Source organism: Portunus trituberculatus, chromosome 19, assembly GCF_017591435.1.
Source record: "Portunus trituberculatus isolate SZX2019 chromosome 19, ASM1759143v1, whole genome shotgun sequence".
NCBI classification, from domain to species: Eukaryota; Metazoa; Arthropoda; class Malacostraca; order Decapoda; family Portunidae; genus Portunus; species Portunus trituberculatus.
In genome coordinates, this window is record NC_059273.1 from 4,270,001 (window position 1) to 4,284,870 (window position 14,870).

The following is a 14,870-nucleotide window of genomic DNA, read 5'->3' on the forward strand; positions in this document are numbered from 1 at the left end:
CTCCTCACTTTATTTTCTCTCTTTCTCTTTGTGGTTAATCTTTATTTTTATTATCTTGTTTATTTTCTCTCTCTCTCTCTCTCTCTCTCTCTCTCTCTCTCTCTCTCTCTCTCTGCTTGACCTTTCCCTTCTCCTAATTTATTTATTTCTATTCTATTTCCCTTTCTTCCTCCTCTTTATCTCTCATTTAGTTTTCCTCTTCTTTTTTTTCCTCTTCCTCTTCTCTTCTCTCGTTGTTTCCTTGTTTTGCTATTCATCACTTCTTATTTATTTCTTTATTTTACTTATTATTATTTTTACTATTATCATTATTTTTTCTTATTATTTTACCTTCATTTATTATATTTTGTTTTTCATATTTTCTTTTCCTTCCACTTATCCTTCCTTCATTATTCCCACTTAATTCCCTCTTTTCTTTCTTTTTGTTCTTATTTTCTCTCTCGTTCTCTTCCTCTCATCCTCCATTTTCAGAGAGAGAGAGAGAGAGAGAGAGAGAGAGAGAGAGAGAGAGAGAGAGAGAGAGGAAGGAGATGAAGGCGGTTGACACTCCTTCTCTTGTTCCTTCATGTTCTCAATGTAGAATCTCTCTCTCTCTCTCTCTCTCTCTCTCTCTCTCTCTCTCTCTCTCTCTCTCCTTCTTTCCTTCCCTCCATCCATCTTTCTCTATCTTTCCATTTCTTCCTTTTTTTCCTTCTCTTTTCTCCTTATCTCTTCATTTTTCCTCTCTTCCCTCTTCTCTCCTTCCATCTTTCTTTCATTATTATTCCTTCTTCTCTTTCTTATTTTCCTTATTTTCTTCCTCGATCTTCTCTGTTTATCCTTTCTTGCCTTCTCTCCTTCATTCCTGCTTTCTTCTTCTATCTTTTCATTCCTTCCCCCTTCCTTCACCATCATCTTTTCCCTCTTCCTAAACATTTCCATTCTCTCTCTCTCTCTCTCTCTCTCTCTCTCTCTCTCTCTCTAACACATGTGGAAGGTAAATCAAATCTTATCAGTGAAATTACCACAGGTGCAGAGAGAGAGAGAGAGAGAGAGAGAGAGAGAGAGAGAGAGAGAGAGAGAGAGAGAGAGAGAGAGATGTCTGTCTGCCTCATCTCCCCTCTGCCACTGGCCATCCAATGCTTTTTACCCTCTTTTTCCCCTCATCTGTAACTAGTGTATGGAGGAGAGAGGGAGAGAGAGAGAGAGAGAGGGGAAAAGGGAGAGGGAGAGGGAGAGAGAGAGAGAGAGAGAGGAAGGACAGGGTGTTGGGTTATCCCTGTTGAGAGAGAGAGAGAGAGAGAGAGAGAGAGAGAGAGAGAGAGAGAGAGAGAGAGAGAGAGAGAGAGAGAGAGAGAGAGAGAGAGAGAGAGAGAGAGAGAGAGAGAGAGAGAGAGAGAGAGAGAGAGAGAGAGAGAGAGAGAGAGAGAGAGAGAGAGAGAGAGAGACTACCACCACCACCATCACTGTCACTACCATCACATCACCACCACAATGAAAAATGATGATGGTGATGAGAAATGAGCCACCATCACCATCATCACCACCACCATCACCATCACCTCTTCCCTCACTACCATTTGGAAAAGAAGAGGAGGAGGAGGAGGAGGAGGAGGAGGAGGAGGAGGAGGACGGATATGATGATGAAGAACAACAACATTAACAAAACAACATTAACAATAATAACAACAACAGCAACAAAAAAAAAAAGAAGATGAAGAAGAAGAAGAAGAAGGAGAAGAAGGAGAAATACTGGGAAATAAACAGAAGAAAAGAGAAAATAGTGAGAAAGAAGAAGAAGAAGAAAAAGAGGAAGAATAGTACAAAGAAATAAAAAAAAATAAGAGAATAGGGAGAGAAAGAAGAAGAAGAAGAAGAAGAAGAAGAAGAAGAAGAAGAAGAAGTACTAGAAAAAAAATAGAGAAAAGAGGGAGAGAAAAATAATGACCTGGTGTAGTGGAAGAAAGCCCCTCCACTACCAATTCCTCCACCTTTCCACCTCCATCCTCCACCAAACACCCTTCCTCTGTTCCCCACACTGCTGACGAAGACAACCTTTGCTAACCTGACCACAACCCTTGCAACCTCCACCACCACCACCACCACCACCACCTCCCTCGGGTCCTCTTGCCCCTTGCTCCCTGTACCCTCACCCTTCTAACCACTTCCATACCCCCTTATCCCATACACACCCCATAGTCACCTCTCTACCCTCGCCCCTCTCTCTCTCTCTCTCTCCCTCTCTCAATTTACTGGCCCACACATTCCTATATCTGGTTCACCTGATTAATTGGACCTCTGGGAAAGTGTTCGCCTCTGTGTTTTCATTATGTTGTCTTGTAAGTGTTGAAATATTTGCTGTTCACGGAATTTTCTTTTCTTCTTTTTTTTTTCTTGTCTCTCTATTTATTTTATGTGAGGAAATTTTGCCGTGTGTGTGTGTGTGTGTGTGTGTGTGTGTGTGTGTGTGTGTGTGTGTGTGTGTGTGTGTGTGTGTGTGTGTGTGTGTGTGTGTGTGTGATCGTTCAAGGAGGAAATGTTTGGTTTGGTTTCCTTTTTCCTTTTTATTTGATTTTTTCTTTATCTTTTCTTCTTCTTCTTATTTCTTATTATCATTTCCTGCATCCTTTATTCCTTTATCGATGAACATTCTCTCCTTTATGTGAGAAAATTTGATCTTGCGAACGTTTGGACAAAAAATGTTTGTCTTTTTCACATTTTTCTATAAACTGGTGACATTGTTTACTCTCATGGAATTAACTTCGGTTTGAGAACATTTAACTGAAAAAAAATACACTTTTATTTCCTTCATTAACTCTTAAAATTTGTAACAAGATTTTCCAGAGTGAATCAACGGAATCACTTTCTTCAATAACAATTATTTCTCTTTCGTTTCATGAAAATAATTGTCTATTCACGTACACAAAACCGCTAATTTTCTTTAACCTGTAGTCACTTCCTTCGAATCAGCGATAATAATGAATCAAGTTCCTTCATTATAATACCACCACGAATCAATTCAAAGCCAAGGTGACGCGGAGAGCACCCAAAAAACAGTCTCAGCACTCAGTGTGTCAGTGCGAAGTCAATGAGGAGCTCTGAAGGAAGATTAGGCAAATTTATTCACAGTCACATCGTAAGAAGGCGTGTTTTATGCAGGGAGAGCCACGTGGAGGCATGATGGCTTCATATAGCTTCCCTTATCAAGTATAGAGGGTAGATGAGTTACTGTTACTATTACACACACACACACACACACACACACACACACACACACACACACACACACACACACACACACAAAGGGCAACATCGCACTCTTTAAAAAATAAACAAAAAGTTGACGAAAAAGAATTTCTGGGACAGTTAAGGTTTTGAGGTGACCCAGTGTGTGTGTGTGTGTGTGTGTGTGTGTGTGTGTGTGTGTGTGTGTGTGTGTGTGTGTGTGTGTGTGTGTGTGTGTGTGTGTGTGTGTAGGGACAGGAGCAACGACCACAGTGTCAAGATACGTAACAGTGACGACCACAACCACCCGCCACCCGTGACCACAGCTGGCGGTGTGTGTGTGTGTGTGTGTGTGTGTGTGTGTGTGTGTGTGTGTGTGTGTGTGTGTGTGTGTGTGTGTGTGTGTGTGTGTGAAGGTATCTTGATAGGATCTGAGAGAGAGAGAGAGAGAGAGAGAGAGAGAGAGAGAGAGAGAGAGAGAGAGAGAGAGAGAGAGAGAGAGAGAGAGAGAGAGAGAGAGAGAGAGAGAGAGGAAAATCGAATTTACTCATTGACAACAAAACCACGACTTTTCTCTAAATTTTCCTTCTCTACTTATAATCATTATTATTACTATTACTACTACTACTACTACTACTACTACTACTACTACTACTACCGTCACCACTACCACCACCACCACCACAACCACCACCACTACCGCCATCACCACCTTCCACCCTTTTCATCATCCCTACCAAACACACCCCGATAATGAAGGCTGCACGCCGAATGATAATGACGAAAGTGAAGGATGGTGATGATGAAGTGTGTGTGTGTGTGTGTGTGTGTGTGTGTGTGTGTGTGTGTGTGTGTGTGTGTGTGGGTGTGAGCGCGCTAATGAAAATGATGGCGGTGATGACAGTGAAGGTGATAATGATGTTTGAATATCTAATCCATCATCTGCGCCGCCATTACGCTCTAATACGTACACCCTTTGGCGATAAACAAGATGGCCGCCGTCAGAGGGAGAGGGAGAGGGAGAGCGAGAAGGAGAGAGAGAGGAAGATAGGGAGTGGATGAAGAAAGGGTGAAGAAGAGGGAAAGAAGTGGATGTTGAGTTGATGAGCACTTCCTCTCTCTCTCTCTCTCTCTCTCTCTCTTTCATAATGTTTGGACAGCTTCCCTTCCCTCCGTCCTGAGCAAAACCACAACAAAAAACAGGAGAACTACAAAGCGAGGCGGTATTTCACAAAGAAGCAAGTTACTGAAGGCTCCACCACACCGCCGCGCTGCCCTGTGTACTGAAAGGTATTGGTGTCTTTCCCTGAGTACTCAACAGGCTCTACGAAATATTTGACGTTGTTTTTCTTGTGATTTTAGACGTGTGATGAAGGTTCTATTGGGAATTATCTGGTGTGGTTGTGGTTATTAGGATTTTTTTTGGAATTTCTGTAAAAAAAAAACAATAAGAAAAACTAGAAATATAAATACCTATGATTTGGAGACTTTGAAGGTGTTTTGTTATGATTCTAAAGGCGTCATGAAGGTTTTGTTGCTCGGCTCTCAGGTATTTTCAAGGCGGTTCTAGTAATTATCAAGGATTTTTTTTGGAATTCCAGTAAAAACGATAACAAAACAAGAAATCTAAGTACTTGTGAGTTGGAGACTTTAAAGGTGTTATGATTTTACAAGCGTAATGAAGGTCGTGTTGGCAATTTTTAAGCTTTTTTTTTTTTTTTAAGACGGTTCTAGGAATTATCAATGATCTTAGAAATTTCAGTAAAAAAAATCTTACTTATGATTAGGGACTTTAAGGGTGTTTTTGTTATGCTTTTAGAGGCGTAATAAACGTTCTATTGATTTTCAGATATTTCCATGATACTTGTAGTTATTATCAAGGATGTTCAGAATGTCAGTAAAAGCAAGAAAACAAAAACAAGAAATCTAAGTGCTTGTGATTGGAGACTTTTAAAGGTGTTTTTGTTGATTGTAGACGTGCAATAAAGGTTTAGATATTTCCATGATAGGTGTGGATATTATCAAGAATTTTTGGGATTTCAGTAAAAGCAACAAAACAAAAACAAGAAATCTAAGTGTTTATGATTGGATACTTTTTGATGGTGTTTCTTTGGATTTCTGAGGTGTAAAGAAGGTTCTCTTGGTCGGCTCTCAGGTATTTTCATGATAGTTCCGCTAGTCATAAAAGATTTTGGAATTTCATTAAAAAAACAAAACAAAAACGAGATAAAGTTCCTGTGATTCCAAATTCTTGAAGTGTTTCGATCCTTTGACAGCATTTCTTTTTTTTTTTTTATGATTCAAGAGGGAGGTTTGAAATGTTTTGCTATTTTCATGATGATTGTGGTAAATATCAAAGACTCCGCAATATTAGCAAAAACAAAGAAAAAAAGAAAATAAACTATAACAAAAACAATAAAAAAATCCTGCGAATACAAGTAAAAATCTCTTTGGTCTTTAAAAACAATTCTGGTGAGAGAACATGACGCTTTAAAACACTTCACAAGGACTGGCTGGGTGTCGCTGTCTTTCCGCTTCATTATTCAGTCTAGTACCACAGTCTTCCATTTGTTCGTGTGTTTACCATCATCACGTGTTGATTGAATACCATACAAAAAGCCTGGAAATGGCCTCACACCTCCCTAAATGTACCTTCCCATTCCAAACTTCCCGCGGAACTCGATTATCGTCTACAAGTGAAGTGGTTTCGTTGGTGAGCTGACAAACGAGTTTCGAGTCGCGCAGGTTTAAGAGTCACTGTTATCGTTCCTGTGTGTGATGTCAGGGATTAAATGATACGAGTCTTAACTGCTGGAGACAAACACACACCCACATGTATCTAACCAGTTCACTGCAACATATTAGCTTCCACTGGTAATTAAGGGTAAAAGGTCAAATGGCATAAAATTATATCAGAAGAGTAATTAGATGAGAGTCTGTTAACTGTGTAGGGAACTTATTAAACCATAACTAGAAATACGAAAATATGTTCTCTTGGAAACCGAGATTACTTACACTAGAGTCTGTTAACTTATTAAACCACGCCTAGAAATACGAAAACACTCTTGAAAAACTTGATATTTTACATTAGGCCATGTCAAAGATATAGACAGCTTATCAAAGCCACATAGAAAAATTAAAACACCCTTGAAAACTTTGATAACTTACACTAGAGCCTGTTGAAGATACAGGCAATTTATCAAACCACCACTAGAGAAATTGAAACACCCCTAAAAACTCCAATAACTTACACTAAAACATACTAAATTTGTAGAAAACTCATCAAACTATACCACTAGAGTCAAGAAAACACTCCGCTAGCTGGAAACCCCCTGATGATACTGAAGACCCAAAATCTTTATCAAGCAACCACTGAATTGCACCAAACCAAACATGCAAATCTTCAGATCTCACAAAAACAAAATACAATGAAACAATAATAATGAAATATGACCAAAGATTTCGACCACATTTTCAAAGCTTAAAACCCAATAGGCAAGTCAAAGAACCCCCACAACAAGACGCCAGACATCAGGTGCCACCCAAGAGTGTCATCCCAGTGGCGCTCCTGATGTGTGGGCGGTGGCACCTTGACCGTCACCGCTGAACACGTCAATTAGTACTCATTAATCCGTGGACAGGTGAGGGGTGGAGATGGATATACCTGGCAGGAGTAAGGGCGAGAGGGAGAGAGCGAGAGAGGGAGAGCTGCAAGAAGGTTTATGGATGCAGTGACAGAAGACAGGGTTGTAATGGGCAAGACTGAGGTGGTGCGGGCGTGTCAGAAAGAAAAGAATGTTGGAGATGGATTTACCTGGCAGAGGGAAAGGAACACCTGAGGGGAAGTTTATGGATGCAATGAAAGAGGACATGCTTGTAATGGGCGAAACTGAGGTGGTGTGGCCGTGTCAGGAGGAGAAACGAGGAGGAATATATAGAGAGGAGGAAGTTGGCTATGGATTTACCCGGCAAGAGAGAGAGAGTGAGAGAGAGAGAGAGAGAGAGAGAGTTTAGTGATGCAGTGCTTGTAATTGGTGTGACCGAGGAAGGCGCAGAAGGCAGAGCGTGTTAGGGAAGGTTGATCTGCCGAGACGAACCCTGACAAGACCAATCCAGAGAAATATCAACTTCTATGCCACTTTAAAAAAATTATAGCGGAAGTAACAAATATTTTCATGAATGGCGACTCCGAACTAGACCACCACGAAGAAATATATAACCTTTGTATCACTTTAAGAATATCGTAACGGAAGCAATTAATATTTTCACGGGTATTTTTCTTGACTTTAGTTTGAATTTAATAATGAAACAACATCATCGAGCAAGTATTACCCACAAGAACGCGATTAGTTATCTCTGTGGGCTTTGAAAATAATATTAATGAGAGAACAAAGAGTTTTTAATTAAGAATACCTGTCTTAGTTCTCGAAAAAAAAAAATGAAGGAAAGACACGCTTGTAAAGAAATTAGAGGATGGAAAGGAAAAAGTGACCGAAGAATAATGAAAATACGAATAAGAGGCGAAGGAGAAAAAGACGAAATTTCACCATGAGTTTATTGGCGGTCACTCGCACTAATGTGAAATGTAATTAGGGGAACAATGCGAGTGATGAAAAGTACAACGCGAGGAATAGTTATGACGCTTTCTTGTTTCACTGTAAACTCTGAGAGGAAAAAAAATAAGAAAAGGAAGAAGAAAAAAAAAAGGAAAGAATTGCATTTAAACCTCTCTCTTTATCTCTTTCCTTTCTCTCTCTTTCTCCCTACTTTATCGCATCTCTCTCTCTCTCTCTCTCTCTCTCTCTCTCTCTCTCTCTCTCTCTCTCTCCGTAACTAAATGATGAAATCTTGCATAAAGAAGAAATTATGTTACGGATCTTCGTCTCCTTCGCGAATAATAATAATAATAATAATAATAATAATAATAATAATAATAATAATAATAATAATAATAATGATGATGATGATAAGAAGAATAAGAAAAAGAAGAAGAAAAAGAAAAAAGAATAATGTTTTTATTTCGCCCTTAAGAGACGCATACAGTGCAAAAGAAGAAGGGGAAGAGGAGGAAGAGGAGGCGAAAGAAGAGAGAAACTGGAGGAGGATGAGAAGATGAAAACTAAAATGAACAAAATAAGAATAGGAATTAGACAGCGATAATAAAGGTAATAAATAAATAAATAAATAAATAAATAAAATAAAACACACACACACACACACACACACACACACACACACACACACACACACACACACACACACACACACAATAAATGAATTAAATAAAAAAAATAGAAAAAAAATAACCTCAACATTGAAAAACGAGGAAAATTTTAAACAGACTAATAAAAGTAAATAATATATAAACAGTTTAATTTAGCGGTAACTTAAACTACGCAATTAGACCATTTCGTAATTACCATGAGTCTGTTAGGTGATTAGTGGACACACACACACACAGGCCTGTATTCTTAAGCGTTTTCCTCTCTCACCATGTACCATTAGTTTCCAGAGGCTCTAGTTAAAGATACTCGTGTTTTTGAGAGTATTTTCATGGTTCTGGTGATGGATTAGCGACATTTCTGGTTCATTAAAAGGAGAAACTGTCTTGAAAGTAAGGCTATAGTTGTCTCTGTGGCCTTGGAAAATTGTGGTGAGAGAGCAAAGTGTTTCTGAATAAGGGCGACTCACACACACACACACACACACACACACACACACACAGCAGTAGATGAATGGAACAGACTCAGTAATCAGTAGTAATTGAGTTAATAGGGAGTTTTAACTTTCTTTCTCTTAAGGTCGTCTCTTGTTAACGCTCAGGTCAGTGTGATGAATTATATAGATGGGTAACAAGGAGAGGGATTGTGACGAGTGATCTGATCTTTGCCGGGTAAACAAGCACGTATTCTTTTGACTATTATGAAGAAATTAGTGTTTGTAAATGTTCCAGTTGATTAAGATAAAGAGTGAACGATCCTATGAGAAGAGAGAGAAACAGAGAAGAGGAAAAGGAAAGGAATGAAAAAGAAGAAAATGATAAACGTATGTATGTATGTATGTACAGTACATCGCCAAAATTAATTCATATCTTTAAACCTTCGCTCCGCTCCGCTCATGAAGTTAGGGCACCACCACCGCCACTTGCCACCACCACCACCATCACCACCACTACCGCAACCACCACCACCAAAGCCGCCGCCGCCGTCCTTGCCGCTGCCTCCTCCGATCCCGCTAATAAGGATAAAGATAGTGATGATGGTTATACTACTACTACTACTACTACTACTACTACTACTACTACTACTACTACTACTACTACTACTACTAGTGATAATAATAATGATGATGATAATAATAATAATAATAATAATAATAATAATAATAATAATAATGATAATAATAATAATAACAATAATAATGATAATAATGGTGACATAAACTACTAATTTGACCACTACCGTTTCTAGTATTACAACTACTACTGCTGCTACCACTACTACAACTACTACTGCTGCTACCACTACTACAACTACTACTTCTACTATTACAGATATATCTTGCGCCCAAACAAAGAGAACTTATTATAAAAGAATTAACATAGCGTCTCATTAAACAAGAATTATAGAAATTATGATTGTAATAACAGTAATAATAATAATATTAAAAATAATAATAATAATAATAACAACAATAATAATAATAATAATAATAATAATAATAATAATAATAATAATAATAATAATAATAATAATAACAATAATAATAATAATGATAAGAAGAAGAAAAAGAAAAGGAAGATGAAGAATAACAATGATAATAATAATAAAATAATAATAATGCATAGACTAATAATAATAATAATAATAATAATAATAATAATAATAATAATAATAATAATAATAATCTTGTTGTAATAGAAAATAGTGTATCTTTTATTCGTAGCGGCGATGGTGGTGATGATAGTAATAGCGATGGTGGTGATGATAGTATTTGTGGGGGTGATGGTGATGGTACTGGTGATGATAGTATTAGCGATGGTGGTGGTGGTGATAGCAATTAAATTCTGCCAGACCATGATGAAAATATCATTTAATTGCTCTCTTTTTGTTGTTGTTGTTGTAATTATTACCAACATCATTACTTTTATCATTATTATTGTTATTATGATCATTATTGTTATTATCATTATTAATATTGCTATTATTATTATTGTTATTATTATTATTATTATTATTATTATTATTATTATCATCAATAACCATTATTGTTTTTATCATTGTTATCATTATCATGTTGAAAGTAATCAATGGCCAACTGTATAATTTATCAATTTTGAAGTAAAAGTAGTGGTCTTATAGTTATAGAAGGAGTACCAGTTGTAGTGATAGTGGCAATAGCAATAACAACTATTAGCGATATGCAGAATGACTGATGGTGAAACAATGACAGACTGACTGCCTGTGTTAATGAGTGATGCAGGGTGCCGCCTCACGGGGATCATGTGGCAATGGTGAGGGAGATGGAGACCGCGCGGCAGGTGTGTCGGTGACCCAGGGCACGGGTGTCATGACGGGTGGGTAGCTGGCGGGGCGCGGTGGGGCGCGGCGAGGCGTGATTCAGACCACGGCGCCGCAGGGTGAGCGTGTGGCCCGCGTGATTGTTTGAACAGCTTGACAATGTGAGGCTTAGGTGGCCTATCCGCCCAGCAGAGAGCCGGCGAGGCGGTGGCGGCCGTGGGGACACACGTGGCACCGGCCGGGACGGCGGGCGCTGGTGCGGAAACTTATCCCCCGCGGCAAGGAAAGGCCGCGAAGTGCCACTTGCGAGGACCACCGCTGGGTATCGCGTGAGTACTGACACTAATTAAATGTGTATCTGGACAGAGTTCTAACTGAAATACAAGTCATGGGCGACAGATGTGTTATCAGCCACAGCCAGGCACGCCGCGGCACCACGACGACGGGAAAGCATCCCGGGGCGAGTGGCACAGGGCCGCGCTGTGGTGTGTGTAGTGGTGGTATTCGTGTTATGCGTATGTGTGTGTGTTGGCGGTCACAGCAGTGGAAGTCACCGCCGTACGCGAAGCAAGACCGCGAGATGCGGCCCTTACACACGGCGCCGCGGGGGCGCGGCGGACACAAATACTTTGGCGCCGAGCGGGTGGGCAGTAGTGGGCGCCAGCTAGCTGACGGCAGGCGGAGTACAAGGCCTTGTTGGGAAGTTGGTGGTGCCGTGGCAGCCGTGGCGATGGGTGGCGGGCGCGAGGAGCTTGGGGCAGTACTCACCCATAGCAGCGAGGGCAGGGTCTGGGTATGGCAGCGAGGGCAGCACCTCTAGGGACTTCTCACTCTTGATGGGGCCCATGGCGGGAGGGTCGCAGCGTCACTGTAGGTCCCGCGGGTTGGCCGCTACTCACGCTGCGACAAAATGGCTTTCTGTCACCGCCTCACTGAGACACTGGGCACTGCGGCGCGGCGCGGCGCTCGGCGTGACGCACGGCGGTCAGAGGCACTTCACTGGGGCTGGCACGGCCGGCGGGAGAGCCACGACTCGAGTATGCTTCAGTGCCTCCTCGGACACGCCTGGCAGAGCGCGTCCTGGCGTGGGCGGCCCCGCCTGACAATTATTGCCCTGCCGCCCGCCCCCCCATGCCTGCCTCGCCTATCGCGCTGCGCGCTCTCACGCTAAAATTAACTTCAATTATTAGGCGAGCCTATGGGGGTGAGGGATGGCCGGGGACGCCTGCTGATTGGTGCCCACGCAGTGCAGGCCCCGCCCGCCCCTACACATCGTTGGCCGCGGAGCGTGGGGGAGCGTGACGCTGTCCCGTATAGGCGGAACACGGCCCCGACACCACCAATAACGCCTCGTAGTTGCCGCTTGCCGCCACGCGCGCGCTCACACACACACACGGCGCAAACCCGTTTTTTCTCCTTCATGTTTTACTTCGACATTCCTCCCATAGCTGCGGCGATTGAAGCCCGCGGGCGGTCCCGGGGAGGGATGTAGAGAGAGAGAGAGAGAGAGAGAGAGAGAGAGAGAGAGAGAGAGAGAGAGAGAGAGAGAGAGAGAGAGAGAGAGAGAGAGAGTACAGTACAGCCATCCCCAGCAGCAGCAGCAGCAGCAACAGCAGTCAGACACACTTGAATTATCTGGGGCAGTTTGTCTCTCACTCATACCAGACCCTGGATGGGAAAGGAAATAATTAGGTAGCGGGGTGGCTGACACACACTCACAACACACACACACACACACACACACACACACACACACACACACACACACACACACACACACTGACAGATCGAAGTGATGGAAATATGGCGCCGCATCACCGTCCTGAGAACCGCAAATTGGCTCCTCCATTAGTGTGTTCGCCTCGAGGTGGTGAAAAATGTACTGTACGCCATTACTGCCACCGCCATCACCGCCGCCAGTACCATCACCACCACCACCACCACCACCACCACCCTTATCAATACCACCATTACCCTTACATCAGCACAATCACCACCACTATCACCATCATAACTATTTTTACCATCATCATTACCGCCATCACTTTCACCACCATCTTCATCATCAGAATGTAGATAACGGACATCATCACATCACCATCTTCATAATCTTATTCAAATTTTCTTGTTCTTAAAATGACCTTTGTTTTAATGTCGACGCTCAAGAAAGAAAGAAAGAAAGAAAGAAAGAAAGGAAGGAAGGAAGAGAGAGAAAAATGAATTAGAGATAGATAAAGAAAATGAAAGAAAGAAGACACAAGAGAGAAAGAAAAAAAAAACAGAGAAAAGAAAAAGCGAAAGAAAAACACGGAGAAAAGACAATTGAGAAAAGAGAGAAATAAAGGAGGAATGAAAGCAGAAACAAAAGAATGAATGAAAGAAAGAACTAACAAAGAAAAGCAAAGAAGTCAAGAAAGAAGGAATGAAGGAAGAACAAAGAAAAGGAAAGAAAAAGAAAAAAATAGAAAGAATGAAAGAAAAAAGATAAAATGAAAGAAAAAAAGAGAAATATCTAAAAAGGAGACACAAAGAAATGAAAAACAAAATAAAAATACAAACACACGACAAGGAAGAGAAATAAAGCAGGAAAGAGAGAGAGAGAGAGAGAAAAAAAAAAACTCACTAAACTAAAAACTAACTTACTGAATTTTTATTAACTCCCAAGTCTTTCAGGGAACTGGCAACACAGTGAACCTTTTCCTTTTCCCAGCTGTCCCTCCTGCATAAAAAATAAAACAAAACAAACTAAACCACAACAAAACGTACACAATAACAACAAAAGAGAAAGAGATAAGATAACAGATAAGGCAGAGATAGCATAGAGGAGACACAAATAATAGAATAATAAGCATTCAGAAAAGACAAAGGAGCAATGAAAGTAAAAATGAATGAAAGAAACATGGAAATAAGAAAGAAGGATTGAGGGAAGGGAAGACAAAAGGTACTGCCGTGGTCCGAGGGGTCTCCAAGCGCACGGGTTCGAATCCTGTCCACGGTCCGAGTGCAGGTTGGGCTTCCTCACTCGGGGCAACGGTTTCCTAGCGGGTGGGCTTTCAGATAGGAGGTACCACAAAAAACTATCTCCTTTAGCCTAGAAATTCCCGTGAAAAAGCCCACATGGTATAAATAAAAAAGAGATAGGAGATAATTGTTGTTTCTATACACCGAGTGACAACGCGTGAACAAATCGTATACGAGAAGAGAGAGGGAAATAAAGCGACAATTAGGTTATATGTAGTGCTTAACGCGTGAAATTTCCGTAAAACCTTTTCCCGCGACGGTTAAATTGAATGTGTGTTTTCCCCTTCTCTCTCTCTCTCTCTCTCTCTCTCTTGCTATGTGTGTGTGTGTATGTATTTCGTCTTTTTTTCGCCTTTCTACCTCCGAATCTTCCTCTCTCTCTCTCTCTCTCTCTCTCTCTCTCTCTCTCTCTCTCTCTCTCTCTCTCAACCTCAATAACTGCTTCTAAAAATTCCTTCTTTCTCTCTTTTCTTTTCATTTTTACTTCCTATTTTTCCAAGCTCTACATTTTTCTTCTAACATATGCGAGTTTTGCGGTGTTTTTTCTTTGTTTATTCTTCCTCTTTGCCTCAATAATTTGTACTGAAAATTCTCTTTTTATTTATTTTCTTTATTTTGACTGTTTTTCCGAGTGTTGCTTTCTGATCGCGTACATTTTATTTTATTTTATGAATGAAGAAACTATAACAGTTCTCTTTTTTCCACTATTTTCTTGCCTTTTTTTACCTCTAACTGTGGAAATCTATTGTAAAAACTCGTACTTCTATTTCTTATCATTTTTCTGCTTTGTATGGTTATGGACAGAGAAATATCTTAAAATAATCTTTTTCTTTATTTTTTTCTAAGTATTATTTTTATTCTAACTGTAGAAATCGATTTTATAAACTTGTATCTATTTCATACTATTTTTTCTTCATTATTTTGTAATCTATTGAAGGGAAAAATCTTTGAAATCAATATTACTGTGATAATTTCCTTTTCCTTTTAGTTGTACTCATCACCATCACCACCACCAGCATCACCGCTACTCTTACCACCGCCGCCACTACCACCACCACAATCGCCGCCGCTGTCACCGCTTTGAGTGAAACATTAGTGAAACAAAAAGAAGCAGATTTCTCATGA

At 40.6% G+C, this 14,870-nt stretch overlaps 1 protein-coding gene across 1 annotated transcript in view; it reads right to left on the minus strand.

Moving 5' to 3' along the window:
• The window catches only part of LOC123506283 (paired box protein Pax-1-like), a 56,405-nt gene extending 44,538 nt beyond the window's left edge, over positions 1–11,867 (minus strand). Inside the window, exon 1 of the mRNA XM_045258238.1 lies at positions 11,493–11,867. Within this exon, the coding sequence (XP_045114173.1) occupies positions 11,493–11,571 (79 nt within the window). The 5' untranslated portion in view covers positions 11,572–11,867. The remainder of the gene's footprint in view (positions 1–11,492) is intronic.
• Between the last annotated feature and the right edge of the window lie 3,003 nt (positions 11,868–14,870).